Source organism: Nansenia antarctica (assembly GCF_963989245.1).
Source record: "Nansenia antarctica genome assembly, chromosome: 3".
NCBI classification, from domain to species: Eukaryota; Metazoa; Chordata; class Actinopteri; order Argentiniformes; family Microstomatidae; genus Nansenia; species Nansenia antarctica.
In genome coordinates this window covers 47,257,713-47,275,445 of record NC_137688.1, presented here as the reverse complement: position 1 = coordinate 47,275,445, position 17,733 = coordinate 47,257,713, and the positions used below count along the sequence as shown (strand labels likewise).

General features: G+C 47.4%; 1 protein-coding gene across 3 annotated transcripts in view; it reads right to left on the bottom strand.

The window, feature by feature from the left end:
- Positions 1 to 2,753: 2,753 nt before the first annotated feature.
- LOC308153259 (mitogen-activated protein kinase kinase kinase kinase 4-like) overlaps positions 2,754 to 17,733 on the bottom strand; it is a 35,914-nt gene continuing 20,934 nt past the window's right edge. The window contains exons 15-32 of one of the 3 annotated variants that reach the window (XM_080526344.1): positions 14,633 to 14,782; positions 13,275 to 13,562; positions 12,588 to 12,694; positions 12,184 to 12,308; positions 11,804 to 11,901; positions 11,490 to 11,498; positions 10,419 to 10,597; positions 9,232 to 9,343; positions 8,398 to 8,676; positions 6,592 to 6,709; positions 6,225 to 6,395; positions 5,804 to 5,947; positions 5,493 to 5,627; positions 5,092 to 5,192; positions 4,162 to 4,311; positions 3,678 to 3,837; positions 3,340 to 3,479; positions 2,754 to 2,973 (exon numbers count right to left, since the gene is read on the bottom strand). In XM_080526344.1, the coding sequence (XP_080382470.1) occupies positions 2,890 to 2,973; positions 3,340 to 3,479; positions 3,678 to 3,837; positions 4,162 to 4,311; positions 5,092 to 5,192; positions 5,493 to 5,627; positions 5,804 to 5,947; positions 6,225 to 6,395; positions 6,592 to 6,709; positions 8,398 to 8,676; positions 9,232 to 9,343; positions 10,419 to 10,597; positions 11,490 to 11,498; positions 11,804 to 11,901; positions 12,184 to 12,308; positions 12,588 to 12,694; positions 13,275 to 13,562; positions 14,633 to 14,782 (2,550 nt within the window). In that variant the 3' untranslated portion in view covers positions 2,754 to 2,889. Of the gene's footprint in view, positions 2,974 to 3,339; positions 3,480 to 3,677; positions 3,838 to 4,161; positions 4,312 to 5,091; positions 5,193 to 5,492; positions 5,628 to 5,803; positions 5,948 to 6,224; positions 6,396 to 6,591; positions 6,710 to 8,397; positions 8,677 to 9,231; positions 9,344 to 10,418; positions 10,598 to 11,489; positions 11,499 to 11,803; positions 11,902 to 12,183; positions 12,312 to 12,587; positions 12,695 to 13,274; positions 13,563 to 14,632; positions 14,783 to 17,733 lie in introns of all 3 variants that reach the window. The other 2 variants (XM_080526343.1, XM_080526345.1) reach the window with 2 other exon arrangements.

Sequence of the window (17,733 nt, the reverse complement as noted above, 5' to 3'; positions counted from 1 at the left end):
ATTAGAGAAGCATGGTAGAAACACTTGAGGAAAACATTTCACCTGGCACCCGGGCAGCAGAGAACATTGTCACAACGTTGCCACACAGCCAAGGGCACACTGTGCGTTATCCAAGATAATCAGTGATTCACACTCTGAATTGTGTAATTTGAAAAGTGAGCAGAGGTCGAGGGGGTTATTCCTGTACATGAGCCTCGAAATGATAATACAAAAGGGATAATACAAAATACAAAAGGGAAAATTGCCCTCAAATAAACCATAAATATTTATATCGATGCACATTTGTTTAACAAAACATTGCCTCTGTAAACATTTTCAACATAAGGTGTGCATTACAATTTCTTAAAAACCACTGCAGTCGCATAATTATCATGAGGGTTACTTAAAAATTACAGAAACAAAACTAAAAGCTAAATCTAAGGTTAAAAATATGTCCTTTGTCAATGCTTTTTTGTAGAGGTTTTGTAACACTGTCAGTTAAAAGGTGAGACTTTTGCCATTGTTGACATGCACTCTCTAAATTTCACAGATTTCAGAGAGTGGAAGCTTCTCAAATTAATATTCTTACAGCTCTCTGTTCTTAGAGTAGTCTCAAATGAGAGAGAAGCCTTGTCCAATTTTCGAAAAAGTAGGAGACAGCCCAATGTAAGTGGGTCAAGTTTTGGAGTGGCCATGGAACCATAGAAACCTCATTCTTTAAAAAGTCACATAGCCTACAAGAGATCAACCAGGGTGTCAGTCTCTCAAAAAACAGTGGCAGAGAAGACTTGAAACAGACTGGCTAACCCAGAGAGAGTATCAGGAAACATTGACAAACAAGTGCAGTCCCGATTTGTTTCAGGTTGGATGAAGAGGCAAGAAGAAAAATTAAAAGAACTGAAATATCAAATCAGGGCTGCTGGGGTTTAAAGAGACTTCCAGTTGTTGTCGTGCATCCCTCTAATCCACGAGCCTACCTCTGCTTGGACTGTGACACAGACTTGAACAACCCAATCCTCTTTTTGGTAAACAACAAAATGGCCTCACACTCTAGATGCTAAATATGCAGGTGGTGAAGCTACTCGACTATGGGAGACTAAAGGCCGGTTTAGGCTTCTGCGTAAAGTCGACGCAGAAGCCTAAACCGGCCTTAAGTCAGTGATGAAGAGCCCAACATCGAATCACACAGCTATTTCAAACAAATATATCAATCATGTGGGACCCAAGCTGCATCATATCAAGTCTTCAGGCCCTACTGTAGGCAATTGAAAATACATAATAGGGATCTTACCGGTTGATCAATCAAAGGCACAAAGCCTGCAGTAGCCATGCTGGAGAAATAGTATTTGAGTTTCAATCAGACATAGTATACTCGACATGTTTCTCAACCAAGAAACACACTTAGAAACTGTACAGAGAGATGGAGGAAGGATGCTTCGGAATAAAAAATAAATCTCACTATGTCTGAATGCCTCTAACTACATGTGTCCTTTAAACAAGGCTCAGATTCTTTCTTGAACCATTCCAGAAGTGTCTCCAATCTTCATTCTTGACGTGACCTTGCATTCAATGAGTTACATTTAATAATTCAATATCACCCCCCAAGGTACTGAATTGTTACATTTACTCCTTCCCTTACGACACTAGCAGAGTGACATCACCCTCGTCATGTGGATAAAGACATGTGTAACCAACCAATGTCCTGAATTAAGTGGAGGGGCCCTTAAAATAAAAAAAAACAGTGGTTTATGATACATTTAATGGGGATGGGGTATTTAGTTAAATAGGACACTTGTTCCAAACCATCCACTGGTCCTCATGCTACCTAATGGCCAAGACCATAACTGTCCTCTATGACTGTACATAACCAATTCACAGTTTGTCCAACATGGCCAAAGAGAGGCAATGTGGCACACACGTCAAAGTTCAGAGGGGGTCTCAAAGAGACCCTCAGGAGCTCATGGGAGGGTGGCCCAGAAAGGTCACAGTCTAGTTTGAGCATTCAAGTTGAGATCTTTGATATTGTTCCCTAGACAAGAATCCCCCCCCCCCTGTGTAACCCTTAAGAAGAAGGCCAGAGTGAAGAGACATACACTGGAGATTCAAAATGTCTAGCACAACAAAAATCGAAAAATATAACCATGTTTAGAGGGATTTATTTTATAAACGCTCAACACAGAATTCTACCCTGGGTCAAAAACCGGTTAAGTTGAACTGAACATTACCTGGACTAACACAGTAACAAACAACTATGGACCTGTCTAGCATACACGCCTCCCCCTCCTCAGTCCACACCCATGACCCAAACTGGCCCTTTCATCCCTTTCCTTCTATCACTCTCTTTCCCTCTATCCCACACACACTTGTCTTCCACCAATCCATATTGAAACCAACAGACACACACACATGAACATACACGAGGGAGTTTCAGCTCTCTGACACTTTGGGTCAGAGTACAGGGAGGAAGGGAAAGGCTCACCCATGTCAAAGACTAGCAGGGCGTGGGGGTGGTGGTGGGAGGGGGGGGGGGGGGGTAAACCCAGGGAAGTGGACACATTGTCTGTCTGTTGCCAGTGTTGTGCTGCCTGTGGGCTTGATGACAGCGCCTTCAACCTGACAGACACAGACACATACACAGTCCCATCACCCCCCCCCCCCCCCCGCCCCAGGCTAGTTGCCCCGCCCCCTTCATGATTATAGTCCATCCAGTTACTTTGCCGTATTCGGCGTGATCGTTTTCTGGACGGGTGATGTTGAGGTCCAGTATTGCACCGCTTGGTACTCCTGTCGTACATCAGGTTTCAAGGTTATGGTCTTCATCATCATCAGTCATCATCGTTTGTCACTCCGTGGGGAGTGTCTTCCATGGCGCCAGGTGTGTGTGTGTGTGTGTGTGTGTGTGGATACACACTACCAGGTGAGCAGGGAGGTGCGACCCAGGGTCATGAAGTAGACTTGGCTTGAGCCTCCGGAGCGCACAGACGCAAAGAACACCTGAGAGAGAGAGAGTGAGAGAGAGAGTGAGAGAGAAAGAGGTAGATAGACACACAGAGAGAGAGAAAGACAGAGAGGTAGATAGAGAGAAAGAGAGAGATAGAGAGAGAGAAAGAAAGAGAGAGAGAGAGAAAGAGAGAGAGAAAGACAGAGAGAGAGGTAGAGAGAGACACACAGCAGTTTAACACAGGGAGGTTCATAAGTCAATGCATTCTACACAATTACTATACGTGCCCCTAACTTAGCTTCCTTAGAGGAATCCTTCAATGCAAGCACTACCCAGGTGTAGGGATCTCATGTCATCACATTTCTCAGTGTGTGTGTGTGTGTGTGTGTGTGTGTGTGTGTGTGTGCGTGTGTGTTCACCTTGTCATTCCTCTCACACAGGAACTTGAGTCTCTGGGCCCTCTTGTGCATGAAGACCCCGTCCAGATGTCCTGTCTCCACAGAGCGGATCTCTATGGCCTTTTCCCCCCAGCCCATGATCTGGTTGGACCTAATGTAGGCTTCACACGGAACGAGACAACCTAGTTAGTGTGTGTGTAGCGTGTGTGTAGCGTGTGTGTGTGAGCATGTGTGTAGCGTGTGTGTGTGAGCATGTGTGTAGCGTGTGTGTGTGTAGCGTGTGTGTGAGCATGTGTGTAGTGCGTGTGTGTGTGTGAGCATGTGTGTAGCGTGTGTGTGTGTGTGTGCAGGCAACGTACCCACTGAGGTGGGCATCTCCCCCCACTGCAGAACCACGTCTTTGGTGATGCGTCCGTAGGTGTTGACGTAGACGCCCTCGTCCTCGTAACACACCAGCAGCTCGATGCCGTCCGTGTTGGGCAGGATGATGATGGCGTGAGACTGGATAATGGTCTGGATCTAGGGGGGGAGATGAAAGAAAGAGAGGGAAGAGAAAGAAGAAAAAAAAAGAGGGTGATTAGAGAAGATACAACAAGAGGCAAGGAGCGAGGAAATTATAAAAAATGTTTTAATAAAAAACAGGGATGTAAACTGGTGATGGCCCAAAAAGGTGACTTTTTTTTTGCCTGGAAACAAAGAACATGAAAATTGTTGACCTTTTTTCAGGTAAAAAACGGCTAAAAGGTGACAAGTTTGCACCCCTGGAAAAAATGAACACAAACATTTACATTTAAAAAACACATACATTTTAAAAATGAACACGTCTCTAAAGCGTGACCTTACATGCGTGGGCAGGTAGATGTCGTACACCGCCCCAGAGTCCACGTCCACAGCGTGGAAGCCTGAGCAGGAGCCGTAGATGACCTTTAACCTTTGACCTTCCTCCACTGTCAGGTCTACCAGGAGGGGCTTGTGCACCAGGTCACCAAACGACTGCAGGGAAGGAGGAGCATGGTTACTAACCAGGATGTCGCTCGTATTTATTATTGTGTTGTTATGACTACGGTGGCCCATCTGGCCCACCCACCGGGTGTTAGCTTAGTTCCTCAGAAGAAACATAGCTGTATGCAGGGCTCCCCACACCTTCTGAAACATCAAATTCAAGCACCTTTCAAAGACTTTTAAGACTCAATTCCCTCAAATTCAAGGACCCAACACGGCATAGTTTGAGACAGATCTAGATGAGAATTTATATAATAGGAACTATCCGCTCACAGACAACAATTAAAAAGAGAGGCTTGAATGTGTGAACACTAGATGGTCTCTTGCCTATATATTGTGAAATATGTGTAAAGTTAAGCAATACAGAGACTTATTTAGTTGACGAGCTAAGTACGAGCTAAGTAAAAGATTTTTGAATATATATACTTTTTTTTAGAGAGAGAGAGGGGAATTCAAGCACTTTCAATGACCCATGTCTATTTTCAAAAACTTTTTTAAGACCTTGATTTTTTTTTCTCTCAAATTCACAAACTTTGAAGGATTTCAAGGACCGGTGGGAACCCTGTGTATGCATTTAGAACATTCAAATCCAAAACATTCAAAAGGGTCATGTTTACACATGTATCAATGGTAATGATTACCCTTGCCTTTAGCCAATTTAGTGGACTACGTTGCCATTGACTGTGTTCTATCATTTAATGAGCTATTTCGGTGTGGGTGCGCACGTCTAATGGAATGGCCACGTGGGAGTGTGAGAGCATGCCAACTCACCTTGAAGGCCATGAACTTGTGGTACGGCTTTGGTGCCCACGCATACACCTCTACAGAATTCTTTAGGGCAAGGACCAAGAACTTGATCCTCTCGTATTTAACTGTAAAAAAAATATATTTATTAAATGTTATTTATCTATATGCATGTATGTTTTTTCCACTGCACATGACTGAGTCTTAAAATTAAACCTTACAATGACAGAATAATGGCAGCATCATAGTATGAGATGTACAATGTCCTATATCCTTTTAAAAACATCCCTCCCCGCCTTGACATCTGGGGTAGGAGAAAGCAAACTCCCAAATACAGCCGGCTCATCAATACAGCTTTCACTAATCAAGGAAGGAGAGGAGTATGGTAGCTTCCTTTGGCCTCGTTGGCTGCAGGGAGTAGAACGTACCAACTTTGTAGTGGACGCAGCCTTCTAGCTCCCCCACAGTGGTCCAACCCTGCTTCTTCTCCACCTCAGGGTCGTTGTGCAAAATCTTGTTCCTCAACCAGGACAGGTAGTACACTCGCAACTTGTTCTTCTTGCCTGTGTGTACAAGAGAGATGTGTGTGAAGGATGCAAGGTGACAAAAGTGTGTCTGTGTGTGTGCTTATCCGTGTATCTGTGTGTGACGCGAGGCCACCTAATATTGTGGTAACCAGGACAGTGTGTGTGTGTGTGTGTGTGTGTGTGTGTGTGCGCGCGCACATGCAGCAGCCTACCTGATATAGTGACCAGGACATTGAGGCCCTCAAGCACGTCCATCTGCTGGATGCGACGGCGGCTGATGAGGGGGTAGACCTTCCCCTGACCGCTGCGGTCCAGCAGCATCAGACCGCTCTCCGTCCCCACCAACAGGTTGACACCTGGGGGAGGAACAGCACTCAGTCAGCCAGTCCCCTGGAAGGCCTCTGGGATGAAACTGGTCATCAACTTGGTTGACTGAATGATTTATGATGCAGAGTAGTAGATGCACGTGTCTGTGTGGGTACTAGACCAGAATCTAGCGGACACGTTTCAGATAGTTGAGCTGAGGTTGATTTAGGTTACTTGTGTAACACATGGAACCAATGGAACAGCCCTAAAAAAAAGTACACCTCAAATATTTGTCTCATATTTAATCGTCTCTCTTGGACTACATACCCCAGAGTGCAGCGCACAGGATCTCAGAGTTGAACCTCTTCTTGTACTTGCGGATCTCGGGCGTGTCGCTCTGCGGGCGCGTGTTGACGGGGTTCACGTTCACCACCGAGCCCTTGCGGGACGGGTCCGCCTTCAGGGCGTCTGTCAGGCGCCCGTCGGTCCCGAAGGCCGCTGTGAGGAAGCCGAAAGGTCAGAGGTTAAAAGAGACGAAGGGTTTGGTTGTGGGAGAAAGCCAGGATTCCTTTTAACCCGTTCTGTGTGTTCTTGATCTACCCATGGATGAAACTGAAACTTCCTCTGGTAGGACATAAAACCATTCAAAACGCACGCACACACACACACAAACAGGTTGAGGGAAACGACTCACCCATGTTGTTGAGGGAGCTGCCGCTGGAGGGGGAGACCTGCAGGAGGCGCGGGTCAATGAAGGGGGTGAAGGAGGAGGACGACTTGTGTTTCTGCATGGTGCTACTGGCCGACTGAGTCTGTGACACAGGCAGGGGAGGGTGAGAACACACACACACACACACACACACACACACGAGGAAAGATCACCATTTACCTACTCTGTGTCCCTATGGCATCAATATCGCCCGTAGTCTGTTTCTTTTGGTGTCATGTTTGCATTGAGGAATACTATGGCAGTAGAGGGCGCTAGTGTAGCAATAGTGAGTCTGAGCTATAGATCTATTTGACGACACTCACGACAGTGTAATAGGAAAAGCCCAGCTGGCTTTGGAAGTTTAAACTGAATAACTCACACTGAACAAGCTGCCTTTGAGACTAGAGCCTCACAAAATGGCATCTAGCCACCTCTGGATGTTATCATACAGTACACAGCAGGACATTTCCAATTCTAGACATTTAAAAACAAACAAGGAATGAGATACACTTTATGGACGACAAAACAATACTTCTCCCAGAAGGCGTGAAACTTTTTTTTTTTTGCATGCAGTTATGCAAGTTGTTTTGAAGCAGACAGACACAAACACAAAAAGGTTAGTGATCGGAAACGGAGAGACTAGCAGAAGAACCAACATGGAAGACAGAGAATGATGTGTGGAGGAAGCAAACAGAAGGGTGAAATAATGGGATGGCGCTTGTGAAATGTGAAAAGAAAGAAGTCCAAATGCCAGTGTAAAGCACACAGATTTGAGAATAACCAAACTCCACCACCAAGAAGATGCAATGCTCTTACAAGGGCATGTAGGCTATTCCCACTTATTCTACACTTTTCAATAGCTTGTGTGTTTCCTTGAAAAGCCCTTCCCTTTGTATTGATGACATTCTCGGACACTCTATAATATTGTTGAAATAGTTCTCAGAAGGTAACTGACGTTCTAACTGCAGCGTGACTATTCCAGGGCAGGACACCTGGACAACTCGCTAAGACGGGGCAGTGGGCACAAACCCTTTCCTGACACTGGGTCTTGTCATGCTATTCTGAAGCATTTGAGAGGGTAGAGTGTCACCAACTGTCCAGACCACGGTTATTGTTGTCCTATGATAGCCTTTTGTCTTAGAGAAATCCCTTCGTTGTCTTTTCATTCATGTCCCAGTGCTTAAAATGTGTGTTGATAATTAGGTGGTAAAAGTCAGTATGTGCGTGCGTGCACGTGTTTATCGCACGCTAGACTAACGATACTGTGCGTTAATGGGGTTTTGCCATCTTCCATGATAGTAAGGGGAGGTTCTTGTGCTAACTAGCATAACACACACACCACTTGTCTCGTGAGGGACAAGCTAGCACTCTTCAAAAACACCACACCAAGCATGCTACCACCCAAGCAAACTACACTCCTCTCGGGAAGTTCTACAAAACTGCAACTGCTGTTGCAAAGCGCTTGAGCCAAGAAGAAATGGGAGGTGAAGTCCAATTAGATCCTCCACAAACTCTCAACCTTTGGCTACATGGACTAATTGGACTTTATCTCCCAGATAGCACCAGGGAATAACAAGCGTTTTGCAAGTGGCTTGTGTTCTAGCATTAGTAAAGGCCTTCTGCTTGCTCGTGGCTAAGGTCCCCCTCCAGGGGGCGCTGGTGTTAGAAGAAGGCAATGCTGTGAGAGAGGAAGGAGAGTTCAGCGCCCAGCAGCCCAGAGAGGTAGTGAGTCAGCCAACCAGCAGGGGGCAGCGGCGCAGAACAGCCAGCACAGTGGACAGGGGGACATACCTCCATGAGCTTTTCCAGGGGGGTCTGGGGGGACATGGCGGGGCTGACATTGCTGGAGGAGGGGGTGTTGGCAGTGGAGGAGGAGGAGGAGGGGGAGTGGTGGCTCTGCTGGATAAGGTCTGGCAGGAGATGAATGCGGCCGGCAAAGCCGTTTTTCTCCTGGTGAGTGTGGGAGTGAGCATGGCCGTGCCCCGGGTGAGGGCCAGGGTTGGGACCAGAGGAGGTGGTGGTGGTGGAGGAGGAGGAGACATTGACTGGGCGCTTTTTGTCACCTGCGCTCTGCAAGCAAGAACAGGCAACGTTTGGGTCTGTGCTCTGACGAGGAGGAGGAGGAGGAGGAGGAGGAAGAGGACTAACTCTAACCTGCTGGTCTCTATATCAGTCAGTAGCCCAATAATATCATCATTGTAATCATCCGCGTTATACATTTGTGAACAATGTCCATCTCCCTCAAAGCTCTCAATTATGTATCCTTAAATGATCCACATTTCCAACAAGCAGTATCCAGGAGATGGGTTAAAAAGTAGGTGCTCTAATTACAATTCCATTCTGAACATACAAATGAGCAAATAAGCTAAGTGACAGATTCTCCATTAAACTTGTGCTCAATCTAAACTGCAAGGCTACACAACATGATGTGCTTTACCAAGCAAAAAAAAAAGGAGAAAAAAAAGAAGACCATTAAAAACAAGCATGGAGTAGGTGGGGGTGAGTGAGTGAATAACTGGCCAACATTGACTAAAGGACAAAAAAAAAAAAAAAAAAGTGGGAGAGTGGACATTTCTCATGAGCGTAGAGTGACAGACAGAGGGGCGGCCTCCCTTCCTCTCCTACCTGTCTGATGACCAGGGTGCCGTCTTTGCTGGGCGTGGTGGCCTGGTCACTCTCTGAGTCGTCGTGGGCCAGCAAGGTCTTCAGCGACTCCGTCTCGCCGTTGCTAAGTCGTCTGAGGGTAACAACAGGGACGTTCGTCTCGTAAGAATAATGTTTTTACGTGGCATCGTTTTTTTGGACTGTTTTGGTTGTTTCTGCATGTTGATTGATCCAGGTAGGCAAATACACTTTTATAGTTGTATTACTTCAACTGAGGTTGAGTTTACTTTAGAGGTAGATAGCTAACATTACATTGATCATACTCGTAAGACTTTTCACTTTAAAAAAAAATGCAGGTCGAGAGAGGACGCTGGCGTTGCTTGTTCGTCGCTTCTCTGCCCGAAATCTAGGTGTAATTGCAGTATACAGAGTAGATTGTCCTACAAAGTAGGGCTGGGCAAACGATCAAAATTTCTTTTTCGATAATCGCAAGAATTAACGATCAATTATCGATTAATCGATAAGCTTTTTTTCCATAAATTAAAACTAGACACTACAGTCAGATAACAATCCTCTTAAACAAGGCAGTGAGTAGCTTAAATTGTTTAACTTAAAAACACATTTTGCGTTATAAATAAAAATATAGAAAATAAGTAACTCACCATAGGAGCAGTAAAAAAACAGTTACTCACAAATAGGAGGATGACTGAAAACGTTAGTGTCCTTAAGAGCGTCCAGCTTAACTTAAATTTAAACTCCAGCGAGAGACTGTAGGCGGCAGGCCTACTGGTTCTTGTTCAGAAAGATGATCATGTTAACATGTTCAGGGGTGAGAGACGAACGCAATCTGGTGACACGTGGACAAACTAATTTCCATTATTATTATAAAAAAATAAAATAAAATAAAAATATTAACGATTATCGAGCAAAATATTTTGTGATCGACCAAGATCCTTATCGATCGTCGATCATTGATGCCCACCCCTACTACAAAGACACTTAGATTTAGTAATCTAAAAATGTATTAGACCGCTATTCTTTCTTTTATTTATTTATTTGTTTCTTTTTATTTTACTACTCGATCTTTTCAGTTTGTAAAGCGTCTTTGAGTGTCTAGAAAAGTGCTATAAGTCTAATGTATTATTATTATTATTACTTCATTTCAGGAAGAGTTTAAAAATGGGGGGGGGGGGGGGGGGGATACATACCCCGCCCTGGAGTCTTCGGCCCCCGAGGTGGACTCGTCGGCTCCGTCCTGGTCCACCTCTTCGTCGTCGTCTTCGTCGGTGGTGCCCGAGTCCTCGCTGGAGGAGGAGTAGTCTGTCACCTTGTGGGGCGGGCGCACATCCTCCACCGCCCGCAGCTCCTTGGCCAGGGCCGTCAGGTCCTAAGGGTCAGAGGGCAAAGGTCACCTATGAGACGAGCTGCGGACGGAAGTCTCAATAAATATGTGTCTCTCCTTCCCTTCCTGGGCCCGGTGGTTCAAAACTGTTCATCTGGATCCGAATGATCCTGATTCTTTTCTTTGCTATCCAGGATCAGCTCTTATCTGGGTGATTTTGAGTCGTATAGGGGGAAATCAGCCCGCCTGATCTGATTCTGGATCAGAGAAAAGAATCGGAATCATTCTGATCCGGGTTAAACGTTTTGAACAACTGGGCCCTGGAGAGTAGTGGCTGATTTAACATATAGGATAGGTGAAAGCAGGGGGTTCCATGAGGTAGCCTTCACCCATCCAGCTGTGTTAGATCAGCGGTTATCCTCAATAACACAAGGTGAGGAAGGAAGGAGGCATATAAATCAGCCAGAGCAGGAGGGGATGGTCATCAGGGCCAGGGGGTGAAGGTTAGTCACAGCCTGGTGAAGACCAGACAAGCAGCCAGGTGGACAACCAAACATACAGTGAGGGTTAACCCTTAAACTGCCAGGTGAACACTGGTGACGTAGAGATGGCTACATTGGGAATGTAGCAAGCAGAGGCAAGAGGACAGCAGGGTGCGTGTGTGGGAGTGTGTGAGTGTGTGTGAGAGTCAGAAGCACATCATCAGCCAATCAAATGCTGAGAGAACAACAGCCGATGACGAGCAAGCCGAGAGAACAACAGCCAATGATGGCCAGGTGCAAAATGGGATAGGCGACGGGGTCGTGAGCTTGTCTAACAACTGTGTTGACAAGAGACCGTCTGTCACCGAGGCAGTGAGTGGGGGAGATGATTCACGCAAGCACAGCAATGGCATGATATATACTGTAAATATGACATCCTCCTTCCACTGCCTTACCACGTCACCCTACACAATTGCCCCCCAATAACCACCCCGTTGGAGTCAGGTGACAGCATTGGAGTCAGGTGACGTCACAGGACGGGTAGTCGTGTCATTAAGGCGGGCCCGCGTGGACAGATTCAAAGATAAAGACAAGGGGACAGACAATGTCAATCGTACTGCCTCATACCGCTTCAGTGTGTACTGCGACGGCACCATCAAATACAGTTAGACTGCAGTTTTAGGGTTCTTTTAATGATCCGAGTAAAACATTCTGTGTAAAAAAATAAATAAAAGTTTCAGGCCGATTCGTACGAGGTGAGAGCACTTACGGCTGGTCGGTTCGGTCTGGCAAAGTCCTTCTTGTCGTCAGGCTTCTTGGCGGCGTTGTCGGGCCTTTGCAGTGGAGACCCCTCAGACTTGGAGGACGCTGTAGGTGATCGTGATAAACCCGGCGTCAGTTATGAAGACGTACAAAATGTGCTACGTCACATTATCAACACAGGCAAGAGAGTACGCTACGACTGATTGCTTATGCAGGTCTATGAGCACTTTGAGCTGCGACGTTTGCATGAAAAGCGCTATACAAATAAAGTTATTATTATTATTATTGCCTGACTGTTTTGTTGCATTGTGTGTGTATGTCTACTCAGTATGTAGCGTGTGTGTGTGGTACTGTATGTCAGGTGTGTGTAGCAGCAGGGAGACTCACAGCGGGCTCTGAACCTCTCCCCAGAGCCGGCCTGGGAGCTGGAGTTGGAGGAGCCAGAGGAGCTGCCGCTGCCGGGCCTGGGGACCAGCTTCTCCACGCGGTCCCACAGTAGACGAGGCTCTGCACTACTGACACACACACACACACACACACACACACACAGGTAAGCAACTTGCTTGTACACACACACGCACAGTCCCTCTCAAACAAAGGGATAACACACCCACAGATAACATACACAAACACAAACACACACACACACGTGACAGCACCGGGGACCTGGACGTCGTCCTCACAGGGACCTGGCAGAGACACAACTCTAATTCCTCTACTGATAAGGTCCTAAGCTCTTCTGACTTCCTGGCTGAGCTGTTTGCGAGCCAGAGCCGGGGTTCGCCACTTACCTGCCGGCGGTCCTCTGTACGGCCTGGCTGCTGGGCTGCACTCCGCCCTGGAGAGGCGAGTCTCGGCGTGACAGCACCGGGGACCTGGACGTCGTCCTCACAGGGACCTGGCAGAGAGGCGGGCGCAGTCACACAACTTGGCCACATGGGGGCGCACTGAGGGCATAACGATAACAGACCCCCCCCCCCCCCCCCCCCATCTATCCCAGTCCACCAGTCCAACAGGCCCAAAGCACCTCGGGGTCGAGGCTGGAGCCAGCATCGATCCTAACCAAAAGCCGCCAAGCAAGCCAGTGTGGTTAGCGGGTGTGAGCGTGTTAGCATCAAGTAGCTAGCTAGTGTAAAGGAGGAACTACTTTCTACCCACCCTTCTGGGTCTGTGGTGAGGAAGACCAGGGGAAAAAATCACTTGGTCTACTAATCCATCACCGCTGACACTGGTCCAGGACACTAATCTACATATATGCACCCTTCTCTGAGACAACGTCTTCATTAGGGAGAAGGCCTCTAGTGCCATCGTACTGATCTAGAAACAGTCTGTGACAACATAGGCTGTGAACAAGGCTACCTTCACCCCCGGAGTGGCCATAGTGGAAGGGGTCAGGGGGAGGCTGCAAGGGAAGGGGTGGTGGTGGTGGTGGGGGGGGCAGGGGAGGGGGAGGGGTCTTCCCTCTGGCCTGTTCTTACCCTGGGGGGCACCTCCTCATTGGAGCCTGGGCTGGCCTGCTCAGCCCTGGGCTGGGGCTGGGGGTTGGGGTGAGGGTCAGAGGAGGTGGTGGTGTTGCGTGCGGGCGATGGTGCAGGGTGATGGTGGAGGAGGATGGGCTCCTGCTGCTGTGAGCGCAGGTGGAGGTGTGCAAAGCTAGGGACGACGGGCTCGCTGAAGGAGTGGGAGCGAGACACGGCGGGGGGGGCGGAGCTACCGCTGCCACCGCTACTGCTGCTCTTTAGAGCGGCCAGGTGGGACCACTGGACCTTACAGGGGGGGAGAGAACAGGACACACAGGGGGGGAGGGGGGTTGGGGTGAGAGCAGACCACAGAGAGAGGTACAGAGATGAGGATGAGCATGAGTTTAAACATACATGTGCATGCGTACATGCATGCAGACGACACGCGAACGTACGTACGTACACACACACACACAGTCATATACTGAAGTCTTGACGTGCTGCTTTAAACAGGACTGGGAGCATATCAAATATGAGAAACGCTTGATAAGAAAGGCTGCCTTCATCCAATCCGTGATTTTAATCACCAAAGACAAACGCTGTCTAGAATAGCAAGTGACATACAGTGATAGTTCTACAGCTTATGAACGACATAAATCGTATGTTTGATAAGACGTTTAATTTTGATCTTCTGAATGACAATTGATAGTTCAATCCTGATTCCGGATCAAAATTAAACAATTTGACATTTTCAAAAATGCTGCTGGATGGATCGAGGACATCGCAGCTCGTCTCCAAACAGACATGACGAGTCAAAAAAAAATCTGTTGAAATCGGATGGTTTAAAATATCCTAGTTGACAGTAACAGCCACACATTCACACACAGATACACAAATCAAACTCACAGATAAGACACACAACAGGGGCGACTGCATATTGCAAAACACGGTGCTTGGACATCACATACGTTGAACGGCATGGTGAGAGAGGAGCAAGGAAGGAGGACGAATGAGGGGGCACTGAGCAGCCAATAGCAAGCAGCCTCTGTGGGCATCGGCCAATAGCAAGCAGCCTCCATGGGCACCCTGCATCAGGCTCAGGACACAACCTCTTAGGTCAAAAGTGACATCAAAATCCTATTTGAACCATTATGGAGTGCTGGTGGACCTCAGCATAGCTGGTTTATCGGGTTTTAGGGGAGACGGGACGCATTATTCGATCTCTGTATGCACGTGTGCTGGGGAACACCCACCCACACTGACTGGCTGTCAGACAACCTGCTGTAGGGGGAGAGAGAGAGAGAGAGAGAGAGGAGGAGGGAGTGGAGGAGAAAGAGAGATTAGGGGGCTGGACAGGGAGGAGGGCGGGGGGTTACCTGTGGTTCCATGGGCCGGTGCATGGCAGGTGGGACAGACTCTGAGGAGCTCCCGTTAGAGAAGGGTTCGGAGCGGGGGGGCACAGGGGGCTGCTTGGGTGGGGTGACCTGAGAGGAACCCTGAATATTCTTGCGGTACCGTTCGTCGGCCTGGGAAGGGAGGACAGACAGACAGACATGGGGGCAGTGAGGATCAATTGGGTAACAGCAGAGTCACTAGAGTGGCTCACAGTGACTCAACAACAACATTAACAAACAACAACAACAAAAAAACACACACAAGAACAATGACAAGTCAACACCGAACACAACAAAGTGTTATCAACAGGGACAGTTTTCTAACATGCTCTTGAGCCCAATCAAGACTGTATGTATATATAAAAGGGATAGTAGTCAGAGACCAGTGGCACTGGCTCACGGTAACCTTTTTATTTTCCTAGAAAACTGTTTCACTGAAGGCAACGCAGGGCACAGCCGTAAACATAACGACATCGCACAGATCCAGAGACGAGTCGTCCCAGAGGACAGGCTTCACTCTGGGATGCCAGCAGCACGCATACGTTAGTATGGGCCTCAGCCGTCCACATGCAATGGCCCCCTCGTCCACACATATTGAAGTAAGGCGACACAATGGACACAAGGCACAGAGACGTTTTCAAAGACAATGCATTTATCAAGTAGGTACATTAGGACAGACAAGCTGTGTAAACAAAGACACAAGAAGGAACCCCTACCAATTAAGAGAAGCTTCTTCTCCTCCGGATCGAGGAACTGTGGTCAAAATCGAAACGCCGGGTTCTGGTTCTGTTGTGTGCTTTTGGTTATTAGTTGAATGGACTTGACTGTTGAAGAGCTAGCCGGCGGCTCGCATTTCTATCCTTGCCAAAAATTTCAGTTGAGGGGACATGGTATATTAATTTTACCCATGCCCAAGTTTGACAGCTGGTTGTTAATACAGAACCAAACAAACCACAATTACTCTTATTCAAGCCCGCTGGAATGTTTTTGTGATGTTCTACTAACGCAATCGCACTGTGAGGCCAAATATGAAAAAGGAAAACAGATGACTTTGTCGGAGAAGAATGAGGAAACAAAACTGTGGCTAATGGCTAACAGAGACGGTGTCATCCAACCACGGGTGCCAAACGCTCAATACTCGTGGAGACTAGCAGCTAGACGTTTTTACATCAGCGATTATGATGATCTCTTAATCTAGCGGGTTCTTAAATCCTCCTTGCAGGCTTCTTGCTCTGCCCGCCCTCAAGAGGGATTAAGAAGTTTCATCTTCAGGAGTTTAGTATTAGTGGAGAGGAAGCAGATAGGTAATCAAAACATTAGAAGCAAAAGTGAAGAAACAGCTCTGGTTTGATTCAGTTTTTTTTAGAGAGGTAGTGGTTGTGAGCGAGTGGTTTTCTTTTCTCTGACTACCCCCTCCTCTTAATGGAGGGGGGGGGGTGGCTATTTAAAGCACAAATGGGTTCACCAACAGTTTTGGTGTAGCACCACATAATCAAAAAAGGGCAACAATAACAACATAACAGTATTGTTGTCTGCACACTAGAGTGACACATGGCCCTCCGGTTATTTTGTCTGCTACGAATGAACACTAGTTTGTTGTCTCCCATTTTCAAACTAGATTACACAATGGAGGTATTCCATATTGTTTCAGGGGTTGGAAACTTAAAGGAAAAAGAAAACCATAATTGCTGCACACACCACCACTAGGAACAGGGTCAGGCTGTGTGGAGAGAACAGGCAGCTTGAAGCAGCAGGCAGCAGGGGGAAGGAAGAGACCGAGGGGGGGGGGGTTCACCTCTCTGATAGACTGGGGATCACAGACCGGGTCTGTAGGCTCCAAGCAGTCTGTCTGTGGGGGGTTAGGCCCATCTGGGTCTTCGGTCTGGGGGGGGGCAGGACTGTCGGGGACGGCGGGCGGGGGTGGTTTAGCCTCGCTACTGTCGGGGGATATTTTGTCTGGGGAGTCTCTCTCACTGAGGGGTAGGGTCGTTTTCGGAGGGGTCTTATTGGCGTCCGGAGACATGGCTAGTAGGACCCTTGTCGTTTCTGCGGACATTCTCCGAGGAGGAGGGGCGTTAACGTTGTCGGGGGGCTGTGTGTGGGGGGCCGCTGTCTGGGGGGCTTTAGGACTGTCTGGGGACATTCTCTTGGGGTCTTTAGTCTTGTCACAGGGCTGCTGCTGCTGCTGCTGCTGGTGCTTGTGGTCCTGCTGGAGGGACAGCAGATAGGCCTGCTCCTGCTGCAGACGCTTGTGGAGCCTCTCTGCCTTCCGCTGCTCCTCCAGCTCCCGCCATTTGAACTCCTGATTGCACAGAACGTGTGTGGCTGAGGTGAGGCATGGGGGGGGGGGGGGGGCTGGATACTAGCTACTACTAAACAAGAGCTCTTCAAACTGTAGACATAATATTTTCTCCTCAGAAATGTCTAGAAGATACCAAAGATAGATTTTTTTTAAAAACTAGACCTTACCAGAACGAACCACTGACAAAATGATAAGAAAGGAACTCAAGGATTGTGGTGAACAGAGAAAATAGACTGATTCCATTTCCTTCACATGATTTGTTTCTGAAAACGGTTGAGAAATAATGTGGCAAAATAATGGGGAGCAAGACAAAAAGGTAAATAACAATGAAATGAAAGGCAATTTTGACACTGATATCTGCTTGTTTCCACTCTATCCGAGGATGTGAAAGTGGCCGCTTGGTGTTACAGCGCCTGACCGACTTGTGCACAACATCACGAGTACCATAAGAATACGAGTATCAAGTCCTAATTAACAGTTACAAGTATAACAACATCTGCACACCCCTAATATGAACCCCCCTCTTCCTGTAGGGCTGTTCTTCTGAGAGCTCATCTACCTCACTCCAGTGTCTATAACCATCCAGGCCATTGACTACACGTTAGGTACTTTATAGCTAATTTACACCACAACCAAGAGGATGATATGTATCCAGGGTTCTTACACATTTTCCAAACTTTTAAAAGTTTTGGAAATGGTCAATATTTTTACTTTTCCCAAACCTGTCTAGGAGCCTTGGTGCGTCCGAAATTCTGTTGTCTCCGAAGCGAGATGAAGACGC